This window comes from Gracilinanus agilis, chromosome 5, assembly GCF_016433145.1.
Source record: "Gracilinanus agilis isolate LMUSP501 chromosome 5, AgileGrace, whole genome shotgun sequence".
NCBI classification, from domain to species: domain Eukaryota; kingdom Metazoa; phylum Chordata; class Mammalia; order Didelphimorphia; family Didelphidae; genus Gracilinanus; species Gracilinanus agilis.
In genome coordinates, this window is record NC_058134.1 from 112,702,508 (window position 1) to 112,716,126 (window position 13,619).

Below are 13,619 nucleotides of genomic sequence, written 5' to 3' on the forward strand. Positions count from 1 at the left end.
CTTGTCCTAACCATGGTGAATCTTATCCCTCACACCCTCTGCTTGAATTGGGAGAAATTCTCACATTTGCTAGTGCCCTCCTCCCCTCCTCACTGTATTTTATGTACAGTCTGAATGTACTTTTCTATGGGCATACTATTTCCCCTCAAAAGAATATAAGCTTTTAGAGGGCCACAACTGAGTTTTGTTACTTTGCACAATATCTAGAACTTGGGGGTTTAATAAGTATTTGTAAGGAGCTTAATGGACTCTTATCTACAGGAAACTTAGAGATCATTTAGTTCCCTGCCTTCCTATACCTCCAATTTTGTAGATGAGGTGCAGAGAATTTATATGTAGCCTAAGGCTACATAGTTAAGAACCAAGTCCAGAACTCCTTCTTCCACAATACTCTGCTCTCTTTATAATAGAGCTCTCTGGTTAATAGGGGTGAGAAACTCTTCTTTCTGATATCTTTTCAGTTGCTCAAAAGAGGCTTCCATTTGGTGAAACAAAGCACTGTCTTCATTGACTCTCCTAACTTTTATCTCCACTTTTAGGTAGCAAAGGTCCTATTGCCTGGGATATCTCTTTTCCCAAAGAACTAGCTTAGGCTCTGGACACCCCCAACCCAAACCATGGGGCCTTCAGGTATTTTTCTCACTTGTCCATTTGCATTTTCAAGTTGTTCCATTGCAGGTTTGGAGAATGGAAGCCTGCCATTCTTGTAGACCTGGCCCCCTATCTGACACCACTTCTGTTTTGTGAAGGTAATGCCACCTTGAGCAGACTGTGCTCTTGTAGGACACAGAATACAGAACCCAGGAAGCTCAGTTGGTAGGAGTGGGAAGGTGAGGCCAGGTGGACCTGACATTTCTCTACCCAACTCTCCCTCTGCCCTTCCCTCTCTCTGTGTCTCATATATATATATATATATATATATATATATATATATATACATACATGTATACATGCTTGATGGTGGATGGGTGTCTATGTGTGTACCCTTGGTTGTTTAAGGTGTATTGTTCCTTTAAGACCTTTTTCTTATGGAACAATTTAATGATAAAATGGACAGAAGAGGTATTTTTGTAAAAAGGGAAAAATTTATATAAACTGCCAAAGCATATGATATATTGGTATTATCATAGATAAACATTTTGATGCCTAAAAAGATTAGGAAAAGAACTTTAAATCAAAACTGAGGATATAGGGATAAGAAGATATACAGATTTAAAATGGTATTTGAGCAGTTTTTGACAGAAAATGAACTCTGAAATAAATATAAAGACTCAAATCCCCTTGTAAACACTGTAGAATGATGAGAGAACAAAGGCCAAGAGAGTGAAAATTCTTTGAATTAAATTGGATCCCCCTTTCTCAGATTGTCTCTCATATCCAAAATATATTAACTCCTTTCCCCAATTTCTATTTGTTTTGGCCCCACTTTTAATACCCAGATGAGTTGACAGTTTATATCAGTTGAGACAGTTTATATCAGTTGATTTGTCTTTGGTTCTACATAATTGAAAAAGCTCTTTCCCTCCTCAATTGTTTCATAGCATAAAAACAAATAACTCTTGCTTTATATTTTAGTAGGAATTCCAAGACAGAAGAGAAGCAAGGGGTAGGCAATCAGGGTTAAAGGACTTAACTAGGATCACCCAGTTAGGAAGTATCAGAGGTCAGAACTGAACCCAGGTCTTCCCAGTGCCAGGCCTGGTACTCTAATAGTTGTGCTATCTAACTGCCCTTTCATAGTATTTTGATTGAACTTTTTCTTTCTATTTGTCATAATCTCCCTCAGAGCTCATTTATTTCTGTTCATGTTCCCTTTTTCTTCAACTTCATCCCAGTACTATCTCTAACAGATTGTATGCTTCTTGAGAGCAAGATCTGGGGCTAGTCTGTCTGATTCTCAGTACCTAATATGTCAGAGATTATAGAATTATGTATTGGAGAATATAGAAAAGTATAGGATGGGCAATCTATTCTCTAGGAGGTCATAGTTCTGGTGGCAAAGATAATGTGAATGTTATTAAATGATTAGAGAGTAATAATAATAATAATGGCATAACATATTGATATATTGACTTCTAAGGCTGACAAAACACTTAGAAAACTAGGCTTGAACATGGAAATATGTTTTGCATGATAGCATATGTATAATTTATATAAAATTGTTTACTGTCTCAGGGAGGGGGGAAAGAATTTGGAACTCAAAATGTTAGTGAACAAATATTAAAAATTATTTTTCTTTGTAATTGGGTAAAAGAAAATATCATTGACCTAAAGAGAAAGCTATTAGACCTGTGAAGTAGTAGTATTTCCACTATCTTCAATCCTAGACATTTCAGGACATCACATGTTACTACTCAGTCTCGAGAAACTGAATGAATGTCATTTGTCCTTTTTAGGAATTTGACACTCCAACCACTCAGGAATCACATAGCTGGTTAGGTAGAAATAAGAAGTTTACTGTTATTTCCCCCCATTTTATAGAAGAAACCAAGGCACAGTGAGAGGAAATGACGAAGCTCCACATCCAGCTAATAATGCATTTTATGCCTCTAAAGGATAGAAAGAGAGTTTAGGAAATAGAATTTTAGTATAAATGCAACAGGATTTGCTTTTGAACTTTCTGGATGTGGTAAGCAATGGTTGCGGTCTTGAATTATAGCTGTCCAAGTAAAGATCCGACTCCCTTGAAGCAGAAGGGGAAATGCACACTAAGTATGTGCTTGTCTCTAGCAGGGGCTGGACTAGCTGAGTGGGGCTAATTGAACTTGGCTTTCCCTGAGGAACTGTATAGAAAGAATTCTGAGCGCTGCTCTTCTCAACAAACTTTTGACCTGAGAGCAGGGGCAATAGTCCTAAGAGAATTTCCTTTACGCTGCTATCAGCAATATTTTAGCAGGGGAGAAAATGGAGGGTTCCTTAGTGAACAATAAGGTCCTGTAACTCTGCCTTATCTCTGACTAAGGAAGAAGGAATGGCAAGCCTCTAAGCCCCCAGAATGAAGTGCAGTGATTGTCACCTACAAGCCTCAATGATCCAGTGGAAAATCATTTATCTCCGTTGCCCTGCAATTGTCTTCTCTTTTCTTCTTGTCAATCAGCTCCAACTATTTAAAAGGTTCTGAGATGCACAAAATATTGGAGCTGGGAGTGATCATAGAAAGAGTTGGAAGGGGTCATACAGATAATTTTATCCAGCCCCATTATTTGACAGATAGGATACATTCAAGGTCACACCACACATTAATGACAGAGCTCGCACTAGGACCCAGGTCTTCAGGATTGAGCATAATTTATTTTCCTTGACTATTTTATGTGTTTTAAATAAAGAGATGAATGCATTTTGAAAACTTTTTGGAATTAATTTGGTTTTTATTATTTTATTATTTCCTGTAATATCTTTATTTAGTTTTGCCACAAAGACCAATTTATGCCACCCCCATCCTCCTCCTCCCAAACACTATTGTTGTCTTCATTCTCATTCTTCTTAAAATATACATTATATGGATAGCTGGGATTGACTCTGTTAAACCTGGTAGTTTTGCATGAATATTACTGAACCAACCACAAAGGTAGTTTCAGCATTGCACTATGATTCTGTGCCCTTAGAAAACCTGTCTATATTTTTATTCTTTTTTCTAGAATTACTTGGTATTTCTTTTGCATATTTATTTTTTCAAAACTCATCTGTGTACATGATGCTTCCCTCTATAGAATATAAGTTCCTTAAAGAAAGGGTATATTTTGTTTTGTTTTGGTCTATGTATTACTAAGACATAATGCGGTACCTTGCATAGAGTAGGCTGTTAATAAGTGCTTGTGGGGTTAAATTTCTAGAACAACATAAGAGTTTATTTCTTTTTTGGAACTCAACATGCAGTAGGGTATATGGTAAGGATTCAGAGAACAAAGCTCAGAGACATGGGTTCTAATTCCAGGTCTGCTATTAACTAGTTATATGACCTTGGGCAAGGTCATATTAAAAAAAAAACAAAAACCTCTTGGCCTAAAAGTTATGCTTGTCAGAATGGAGATGTCTGGGGATGGTAGACTAAGCGATCTTCAAGGTGTCTTCCAATCAGACATTTCTATAATTACCTCTCCTCCTTTTTTTCTTATAAAGGAATAAATACCAACTTTAGTCATTCACTTAAGAGCCTGGATTACAAAATTAATGTGAAATGAAAACATTGGACTGGAATTTCTTGTCTAATGTCCCCCAGGAGGGGGGAGGTAAAAGGGGAGAGAAAGAACATGAATCATGTAACCATAGAAAATCCTTATAAATAAATATATTAATTAATAATTAAAAAAGAATAAAGAATTACCACATGTTAAAAAAACAATGGACTTCTGTAAGTCTACAAAATTTGAGCTTCATCTTCTTAGGAGTATAGTGGAGAATTTAAGTATGAATGAATTATGAGAAAAAAGTGAGAGATAACTATGATTGTTTTTTTTCAAATTTAAGGGACTTTCTTGAAATCACTTTAGTTAGCAACATTTGGTAGGAACACTACAATACCTACTAAAAATGGAAAACATGCTGAGATGTCATGAAACTAGGGTTAAGAGTCACTGTGAACCTAAGAATGATTACATTGGGCCAGCCCCATTCTTGGTTCATCTAGTCCCATTTTCAATATCAGACAGTGACATTGAGTTGACAGGGCATGGTAGGGCATAGCTTTGCTACCATCCTAGTTCCTCTTTATAACTCATAATTGCCATCCAAAAAAACTATCTAAGCCTTTTTCAGACTCCATTTTATTCAGCCTGCCATAGAGATTACATTTTCCAATGAACTTTTAACACTGAACATAACAGGCCTTTTCTCATTCTCTTTGCCATTCTAGCTGTAGCCCTGAAAATGACCAAGTGTGATCTCATTCTCAAAATCCTCTTATTCCTTGAGCCTGAGGACACTGGCCTAGCTGAGTCATCATTTACCTTTTTCTGGCTCATGGTTCTATAGTATCACATTCCTAATGATGGCTGACATTTATATAGTGTTACAAAGTTTATACAACTATCCATTATTTAATTTAATACTTACAATTTCCCTGTGAAGTAATTGAAGTTATTTTTAATCCCCATTTTACAGATGAATGCTAAAGTTCTCTAGGGATCTGTCTATTCCTCCTTCCTTTTTTTTTCTCTATTTGTCTAAACTCTAGATACCTATCTGCTCTGAGATCTGTTATCATCTTCCTATGGATGATAGCACAAACATTCTTTTACCAATTCATTCATTTATAATTCACTTATTGATATGACAAGAAGAAAAGAGAGATGGGCAGAAATTAAAAGGAAAAGGCAAAGAAAAGAAAGAAGGAAATGGGGGAAAAAAAGGATTTATGGTATCTGCTATATGCCAGGCATTGTGCTAGGCATTAGAGACACAGAAACAAAAAAGCAAAACCAGAACAGTATGATTTGTCTCTGGAACTAACTCTTTTTTCTAATTCCATGCAGTTCTCTAACCATGAGATATCTTGATATTGGATATAAGCTCTCAAACAGAAGATGACAGCATCCAAGCCAGAGCTGCAGTATCTTCCCTTAAATACATTTCACCAGACCAATAGGTAACGCCATGTCATTTCAAATAGCTAACTCCAAACTCCAAAGTCTGTCTCTTACTCATTCATCTAGTTTTTTTCACTCATGACTCTCCTTGTATCCTGCCTGCTTTTAACAAGACTATCAATTGTAACTTCTCTGAGAATTGGTGTCAAGGAACCACACATATCTGTGAAAACTTTCGGCTTTGCTTAAAAAAAATAACATTCAGAAGGAATAAAAAGTCCAACTCCTTTGAGAATATTTCACTTGAAGTATTGAGTGTTCAGAAGGGAAAGAAAAAGCATAATCTCTTTAAAAAGCAGCTCATATCAGCAGTATGTGACAGGACATAAAACTCCAGGCAGGAGGCAGCAAAGAAATATGTTATTAAATTTGTTGTCTGTAGGAAAAACTACAAACACCTCAGCCTGGTATTTAAGGTCTTTCTTTAATTGGAACTCAGCTCCCTTTCTTATCCTATGTCACTTGATTTCCCTTCTTTTCAAGTCAGAGTGGCTTATACTCAATTTGAATCTTTTCATAAAGCATTCTGAAAATACATGGTAAAAGTTATAAAAATAATCATACTCTTTGACCCAATAATTCCTTTGTTGGGAATATTCCCAGAAGGTGGTATCCAGTATGAGAAAAAAAAGAAGCTATTCAGAAATGTTCATAGCAACATTACATGTAATTGCAAAAAAAATTATAAGCAATGGAAATGCCCACAAATTGAGGAAATGGCTAAATTGTGGTACATTAATATAATGGAGTGCTCTAATGTCAATAAGAATGACAAGTGTGAAGAATGGCAAGAAATTTGAAAAGGCTTTTATGAAATAATGTGAAGCAACAAAAAATGGCACCAGAAGAATGGAGTAAACATTGTGACTAAATAAAAGGAAATGTGACTAAGACTGAATGGATGTACCTGATGGGAACTGGGAGTGAATGAGAAACCATGATGATCCCTTATGCATTTAAATTAATTGATTTAAAAGTAAATAGCCATCAAGTATATTTGTTTGGTTATATTGATGTCCAATGTTTAATTTTAATAAAAATATTTAATATCTATATCTTTAAAAGAAACTGATCTGCTGGATATTCTTGGCATATGATATTCCATCTTTGCACAAGTGGTTCTATATGACTCAAACGTGTTGCCCTTTACTAGAATTCTTCCCTAGGAGCCTCGACTTTCCTGTAAGCAGCAGCTGAAATGAGACCATGTTTGTAAAGCACATTGTATACCTTAAAATGCTATATAAATGCTATTATTATTGTTATTGGTAGTAGTGCAGTGACCACTACAAGGCATTTTATGCTCCCAAATGTTAACACCACCTAACCCCTTGATATTTTGAATAAACTTTTTATCTTTATACTCCCTCTCCACTCTCTGCTACTCTAAAAAAAAGCTTTTTGAGAGCAGGGGTTGTCTTTCTTTTCTATTTGTATTCCCAGTGTTTAGTAAGCACTTAATAAATGTATTTTCCTTTATTCGTTCATTTGAGTTACCTAGGGCAGTGATGGGCAAACTTTTTAAAGAGGGGGCCAAAGGAAAGGAAATGTTCATTTGTCAGTCTGTTTCTAAGGCAACTCTTTCGAAGTTTCATTGTATTGTACCCTACTCATTGTATTTGTCAGATTAGGAATAATGTCTCATGGCTGGATAGAACATTTCGGGGGGTTGCATCTAGCCCGTGGGCTGTAGTTTGCCCATCACCGTCCTAGGGCCTTGAAAAGGTAAGTTGCTTACTTAGGATTACACAGCCAGTATGTGTCTGAATAAGATTGGAACTTAGGTCATATTGACTGCAAGCTCATAACTCTAGCTCCTGTGCCACCTAATTGGGGCCTTAACTTCCTCATCTGTAAAATGAGGAGGTTGGAGTAGATAACCTCTAAGATAGTAGATAACCTCTAAGAACTTTCCAGTTCCACATCTATGAATCTATGAGAATCACCTCCTGCCATTGTTCCACTGCTTGTAAGAGACATTTGATAAATATTAGCTTTTTGCCTAGCAGAGTGCTTTATTTAAAAAAAAAATGTTTATTGAGTTGAGCTAGTTGATTTAACACCAATTCCTATCTGTCCAAGAACCTTGAAAATATTTATACAAATTATAGGGAATAAAAGAAACACGAGGGCAAAAGATGTCATCAGAGAAATTTGTGAACAAATAGGAGGACAGAATAGTTAAGAGGTAAGAAAGAAAAATCAATAGCCTGTAGATTTCACAAGCTGTTATTTTCACAGCGAAAAGAGAGAACAATTCCAGCATTTTAGGTGGACTCCCTTTGATAAGTTTATGGAGGGACATGGACAAGAGTTGCACAGGTGATAAGGCTGAGTTTCACTCTGCATCAGAGTAGGAAGTACCTACATGGATGAGATCATATCCATTTTGAGTACTTGAATTGAGCTATTCAATAAATACTTGCTGATTGATTTTTTTCTAATCCTCTCTTAGAAAACACCCCAAAGTGGTTTTCAAGGTTCCACCATCCACTTAATCAGGCCACTATGGAATATATGCTTTTTATTTTCCTCATTCCATTCCTACCTCTCATCTCAGACCAATTTAATTGAAGCTCCTTTCATTTATCAGGAATTCTCAAATGTTGAGACTTTCCTCAAAATGGTGTGCTTCTCTTTACTTAAGCAGGTCCTAAAACTCTACTGATAAAACCCTGCTGATAAAACCCTACTTTTCCTCTGGAAAGTGTGTTATGTATTACTACATAGGTCAGAAAGCAGGTTTTCTCAAGTCAGGCTACTGGTAGATGGGTTAGGCAACTGCCTAAGGATACAACAAATATTAGTAGGGATGGGAGGATGTATTGACAAGTACATTTAAAAACAATTCAAAGATATATTTTTTCCTAATTACTTATAATAATAATTTTCAACATGTTTTCCAAAATTATAAAATCTAAATTGTCCTCCTTCCTTTCCTTTCTTCCCTCCTCCCAGACATGGCAAACAATTTGATCTGTTATACATGTATTATTATGTAAAACATGGACAATACATTTTAATGCATATATTTTTAATATCCAAATTTCCTTTCTCCATGCTGGATAAGTATTTATCTTGGGAAAAGCCTCTGGTATAAAGTAACAAATAAGGGCACAATTTTCAACAGGGAAAATACAATTATCAAACCTTCCTGGCCATCTCTAATCTTCATGGGGGCTGGGGGAAGCTCTAGCAATGATGCCATTCCCTTTACCCTACCCCACCTTACACTTAGCCTTGGTTTGTATGAAATGTAAATATTTATTCTCTTGTGTGTCTTTGATGGATATTTATTATTCATCCCATGTCTTCTTCACCTTTATCTGCAACAGTGATTTTTTTGTTTGTTTTTGTTTTTTTGTCTGAGACATAAGGTCATGGAAGATGTCTCTTTAAATCACTGCACATAGCTCCTTCCACATCATGGGCAATTTGTACTTAATATTTTTTGAGCTTTTTAAAAAAGAGAATTGGGATGAGGTAAGTTATGAATTCCTATAAAATTTATCAGCTCAGATTGTTCTGAAATTAGTCTATTTCTTGGGTTAAAAGTCCCAACCTCCCCTTCTAGCCATGACTCTTAGTCAAATTTCACTTTGTATCTGATAACCTTCCCTGGATATTCATTTTCTTCTGCTCAGTTGGAGGATGTGTGGGTTAACCTATGATATGCACACAACCAAACAAACAGGTGTGGAGGCAGAATAGGATCTTTGCCAAGTAGAGATGGTTTAAAATGGAGCTAAGGAGAAAAACAGTATTCTACACGCACCTGAATTCCCCTACTTTTAATTAGGAAAAAGCAAGGAAAGCCCCCAAAGTAAGAATTCCCTCTTAAAATGTTCCGAGATCTTATTCCCTACAAGTATCTCTTACTATTAGAGAAATCATCTTTTACTCCAAATATGTCACACTGACCACCTTAGCAAAGAGAGCCCTGGACTTAGGAGTCAGGAGATTCGAGTTCTGTCTAAGGACATTTTACTAATTAGATTTGCAAGCTTGGAGAAATCACTTAGCTCTTTGGGGACCAGGTCCCTAAATCTGTAAGATGATAGAGTTGAGTAGTTGATTTCTAAGGCCTTTCCCCAGGTCTAAAATTCTGAGGTTCTAGGATTCCCCTTTAATCCCGCCTTCGCCCCGCCCCCCTATTCCTTTTTCCTTAGTTTCCCCGTCCCCTCTTAGGGCAGGGTTTATATTTACCTCCAAGATTCTTTTTCTATCCTAGGGAAAAGGCAGTGGGCTTGGGGCGGGAGAGAGAGAGTGTGTGTGTGTGTGTGTGTGTGTGTGTGTGTGTGTGTGTGTGTGTGTGTGTGTGTTTGTGTGTGTGTATGTGTGTATGGTGGGGGAGAGGTCGGTAGAAGGGGGGTGTCGGGGAGGGCTAAGGGAGGCGGCCCCTGATTGGCTGGGGAGGGGGAGTGGAGGCACGGAGTTTCCCACAATGCCCCGGTGCGGTGCAGCCGCGGATGGATGCTGCGGGAAGGGGCTGCCATTTGCTGCCCCAGCCAGCGGCGCGCTGACCTGCCTATTCTCCTGCAGTCGCTGCCGCTCGGCCCTGGCCCCGGTGCTTGCAGCCACTCCAACCCAGTTCAGTCCGTGGTCCCTGGGTTCGCTGACATGAACACTAGCTCAGGGAGTGGAGAGGAGAAAGGGGCTGCCGGCAGCAGCAGCAGCGGAAGCGGCGGCGGTGGCGGGAGCTGCTGCCGCGGAGCTGAGGGCGGTGTATCGGACACGCGGAGCGCAGGAGCTGGAGCAGCAGCGGCGGCGGTGGCTGCTGCAGCAGCTGCCCTGGAGGAGCCTCAGGCAGCCGGTCTGAAGGAGAAGGACGAGGCTCTGGAGGAGAAGCTGAGAAACTTAACTTTCCGGAAGCAGGTCTCTTACAGGTAGGAGAGGGAAGCCCAGGACACCCAGTGATCTCCGAGTCCCATTAAGGAGCCACCCAAACCTACTCCATTCTCTCTGCTCCAAAACGAATGTCAGGAAGTTGGAGGCACCTGCCCAGCTTCCCTTCTCTTCCCCTCCCCCGCCAACCCTTCCTGGAATATTTACCCTCCGCACAGCTTCGTGCCTGGAGTCTGAGGCTGTTCTTTTCCCACCCTGTCCTTGGGCTGAGTTTCTGATGCTAGACTGGAGAGAAGAACGCTTGCCTTGGTCCTTTAATTAAAAACTGGGGTGGTGGGAGGAAATCCAGGTAACTTGAAAGTCGTCCTTAAAGTTGCCCATCAGTCATTGCCTCTCTCAAGTCACCACTCCTTCAATCCCCCAGATTTCTCTAGATGGCACCTTGGCACCAACTTAGGAACTGAGATCACTCCGACAGGTAGAAATGAAGAACAGCTTTATACTTAAGAGGAAACACTATGCTCACAAAACCTGCAACTAACAAATGCATACATGCATATCTCTACACAGACACACATACATGTATATGCCTAAGTAGAGACATATCCTTAGTATGATGATCTATGTACCTACTTCTTCAGTGCAACAGTGTGGTGTGTGCCCAGCAGTTTACTTTCTGTGTCACCCTGGCGAGAGCCAATATCAGGGAGAACATGCTCATAATCACTCCTAGAACTCTATAATTGGGGCTGGGGGAGGCAGGGCAGGAGGAAATGCTGGCAGCTATTCTAGCCTGAGTGGGGTGGAAAGGAAGCTCTCTACAGTAATGTATCACACAAAAGGCAAGAGCCTTAACAGGGATAAATGTTATGCAGATAAGGGCAAGACTTGGTCTGGTTTGGGCAGCTTACATAGAGAAATTAATGATTTATCTTATGGCTTAGGGACGATAGGTTATTTATTTTTTCTATTTCTTATTGGGATTTATGTGTTACTTGAGAAAGGGTCTGGAAAAAAAGCAAGCTTCTTTATTATTTTTCTTTAAAAAAAAAACAACAAAAAACTTACATGCTCCCTTCCAGAAAACCATAGTCTGAAGCCTGTTACCCCATGTACTGTTATGTAAGCAAAGGCAGATGACAAAGGTGTGTGGGTTTGAGAGTGTGTGTGTGTGTGTGTGTGTGTGTGTGTGTGTGTGTGTATGTGTGTGTGTGTGTGTGTGTGTGTGTGTGTAGTAGATAGGTGAATCACTATAGCCCTACAGAGATTGTCCCTGGCTGGGGTCCTCCAGACTTCAAACTCTGTCATTATTGAGTATACACATAAAGTGATTTTAACTTTTTTACTGTTGCAAAATTGCTGGTGAAATAGTTGCATTCCAGAATTCCTGGGTTGCATTTTTGTTCCCAGTAGGCTGAGGGAATTTCCCACCTGAGTTGCTCTTTCAGTTACTCACTTAGATGAGGACCAATCAGATTTCAATCTTTATATTTTGGGTTTCTAAAAATAGGATAGGAGGGGGTGGGAGTGATGGGGAGTGATGGCTCTAGGAAGGCATGTTAGGACATAAAGCCTGCTACTTCTTAGTCCTTGAGAAGCCAGAGCTGCTTGGCAATCCAATGTCGTAATGATCAGGAGTTAATTCATGTGAAGCAATACTGGTGGGCCTCTGTTTCCGTGGTCCAAAGCACCTCCTGGCATGGAAGAATCCAACCTAGTCATTTGTATTAGCTCTCTCTGGGCAGGTCTAAGACTAACATTTGCAAGGGAAAGCAGATCCAGTCCCAAAGGGATTTTTCTGTCTGGTTAGTTTTTTTTTTTTTTTCTGGGAATGTATTGGAGAAGATAGCCAGTGCCAGTGGGTGCTCACATCATTTTTATTTCAGTACGTAACAGCAGGCTTTTGAATTCCATTTCATTGGGGGGGGGGTGTGCTGCTCTTTAAGTTATATTTCACTTCAAAATCTTTATTTACTAATTTTCTGAGATCTTGAAAAGACTTCCCTATTGTTTTGAGACTTGTGACCTTTAACCTCATGCCTTATGGCCCACAAAGAAGGGTCACCAGTAGGTGGAAGGTATGGAAGCAGAAGAGTGAAGGCAAAAGATCCTCATAGGTCCTTCTTGCTCCAGGTAGCTTGGAAGGGTTACCATCTGCATCTGAGTCATGTACAGCTGGCCTGAGCCCTGAGCATGCTTACAGATGGTCTGAAAGGAAGGGAAAGCAAGCCTCTTTGGGAAGTTTGGTGTTTGCTTGCCTAGGAGGAACTCTTTACTTCTTTTGCATCTGACGGAAGAGGATCATCACACTATAAGATCAAACATTTAGAGCTGGAAGAGGAGATTATTGAATTCACCCCCCTCATTTAACAGATGAGGAAATTGAGACCTAGAGAGTTTTAAGTGATTTGTCTAGGGCCACACTGCTGGTAATGGCTGAGGCAACTTTTGGACCTGCCTTCCTTCCTGAGACTAAAGGCAGCACTCTATCTCGTTTTTTTTTCCCCCTGAGGAGCAAATCTCTGAAGAAGCTCACAGTATGACTCCAACTTGAGATGGTTCAGTAGCTGTGTATGTGTTGTGGGAATATGAGGTTGGGGATAGGTGGGTGGGAGACTAGACTAGGATCCTAGATAGGGTTCTGAGTTTGAAGGAACCTTCTAGATCAGCTAGTTCATTCCTATCCTTTAACAAATGAGGAAACTGAGAGGAGTAGAAACTTACCTAAGGACAGAGCCAGCAGTGAGTAGTGGAGGTGGGCTATGAACCTGAGCCTTCTGACACCAAATTTAAGACTTTCCACAGCATCAGTTAAAATTGTTCAAGAATATCGATATAGGTGGAGGTTTCAGTTACAAGGTAGACTCTACCTTAGAGAAAGGTTGGTTTACTCAAATATAGACTCAAATACTCAAAAATAGAAGAGTCTTCTATTTTTAAACAAGTTAATGAACTTATGATTGTCAGAGCATTTAAAGTATGCGTGCCTTACCTGCTCTCTGGCTTTTCTGTGCTTTTTTGAAGAACATGAGCTTCTTGTGAAAAGGCACTTGACAGAGTGAGGGAAGGGGGTTATGTTTTTGGGGAGTTGTGTGTGTGTGGGGGTCTCATCATCTATTTCTGTTGCTAAGGAACATATAAGCCACAGTTTAAAAATAAATGAGGAGTGGGTGGGCATGCAGTGACTCC

The 13,619-nt window shown here is 39.3% G+C and overlaps 1 protein-coding gene across 1 annotated transcript in view; it reads left to right on the forward strand.

Annotated features, from left to right (window-relative positions):
- The first annotated feature begins 10,054 nt into the window (after positions 1-10,054).
- DGKI (diacylglycerol kinase iota) overlaps positions 10,055-13,619 on the forward strand; it is a 611,386-nt gene continuing 607,821 nt past the window's right edge. Inside the window, 2 exon segments of the mRNA XM_044677460.1 lie at positions 10,055-10,137; positions 10,139-10,471. Of these exon segments, the coding sequence (XP_044533395.1) occupies positions 10,055-10,137; positions 10,139-10,471 (416 nt within the window).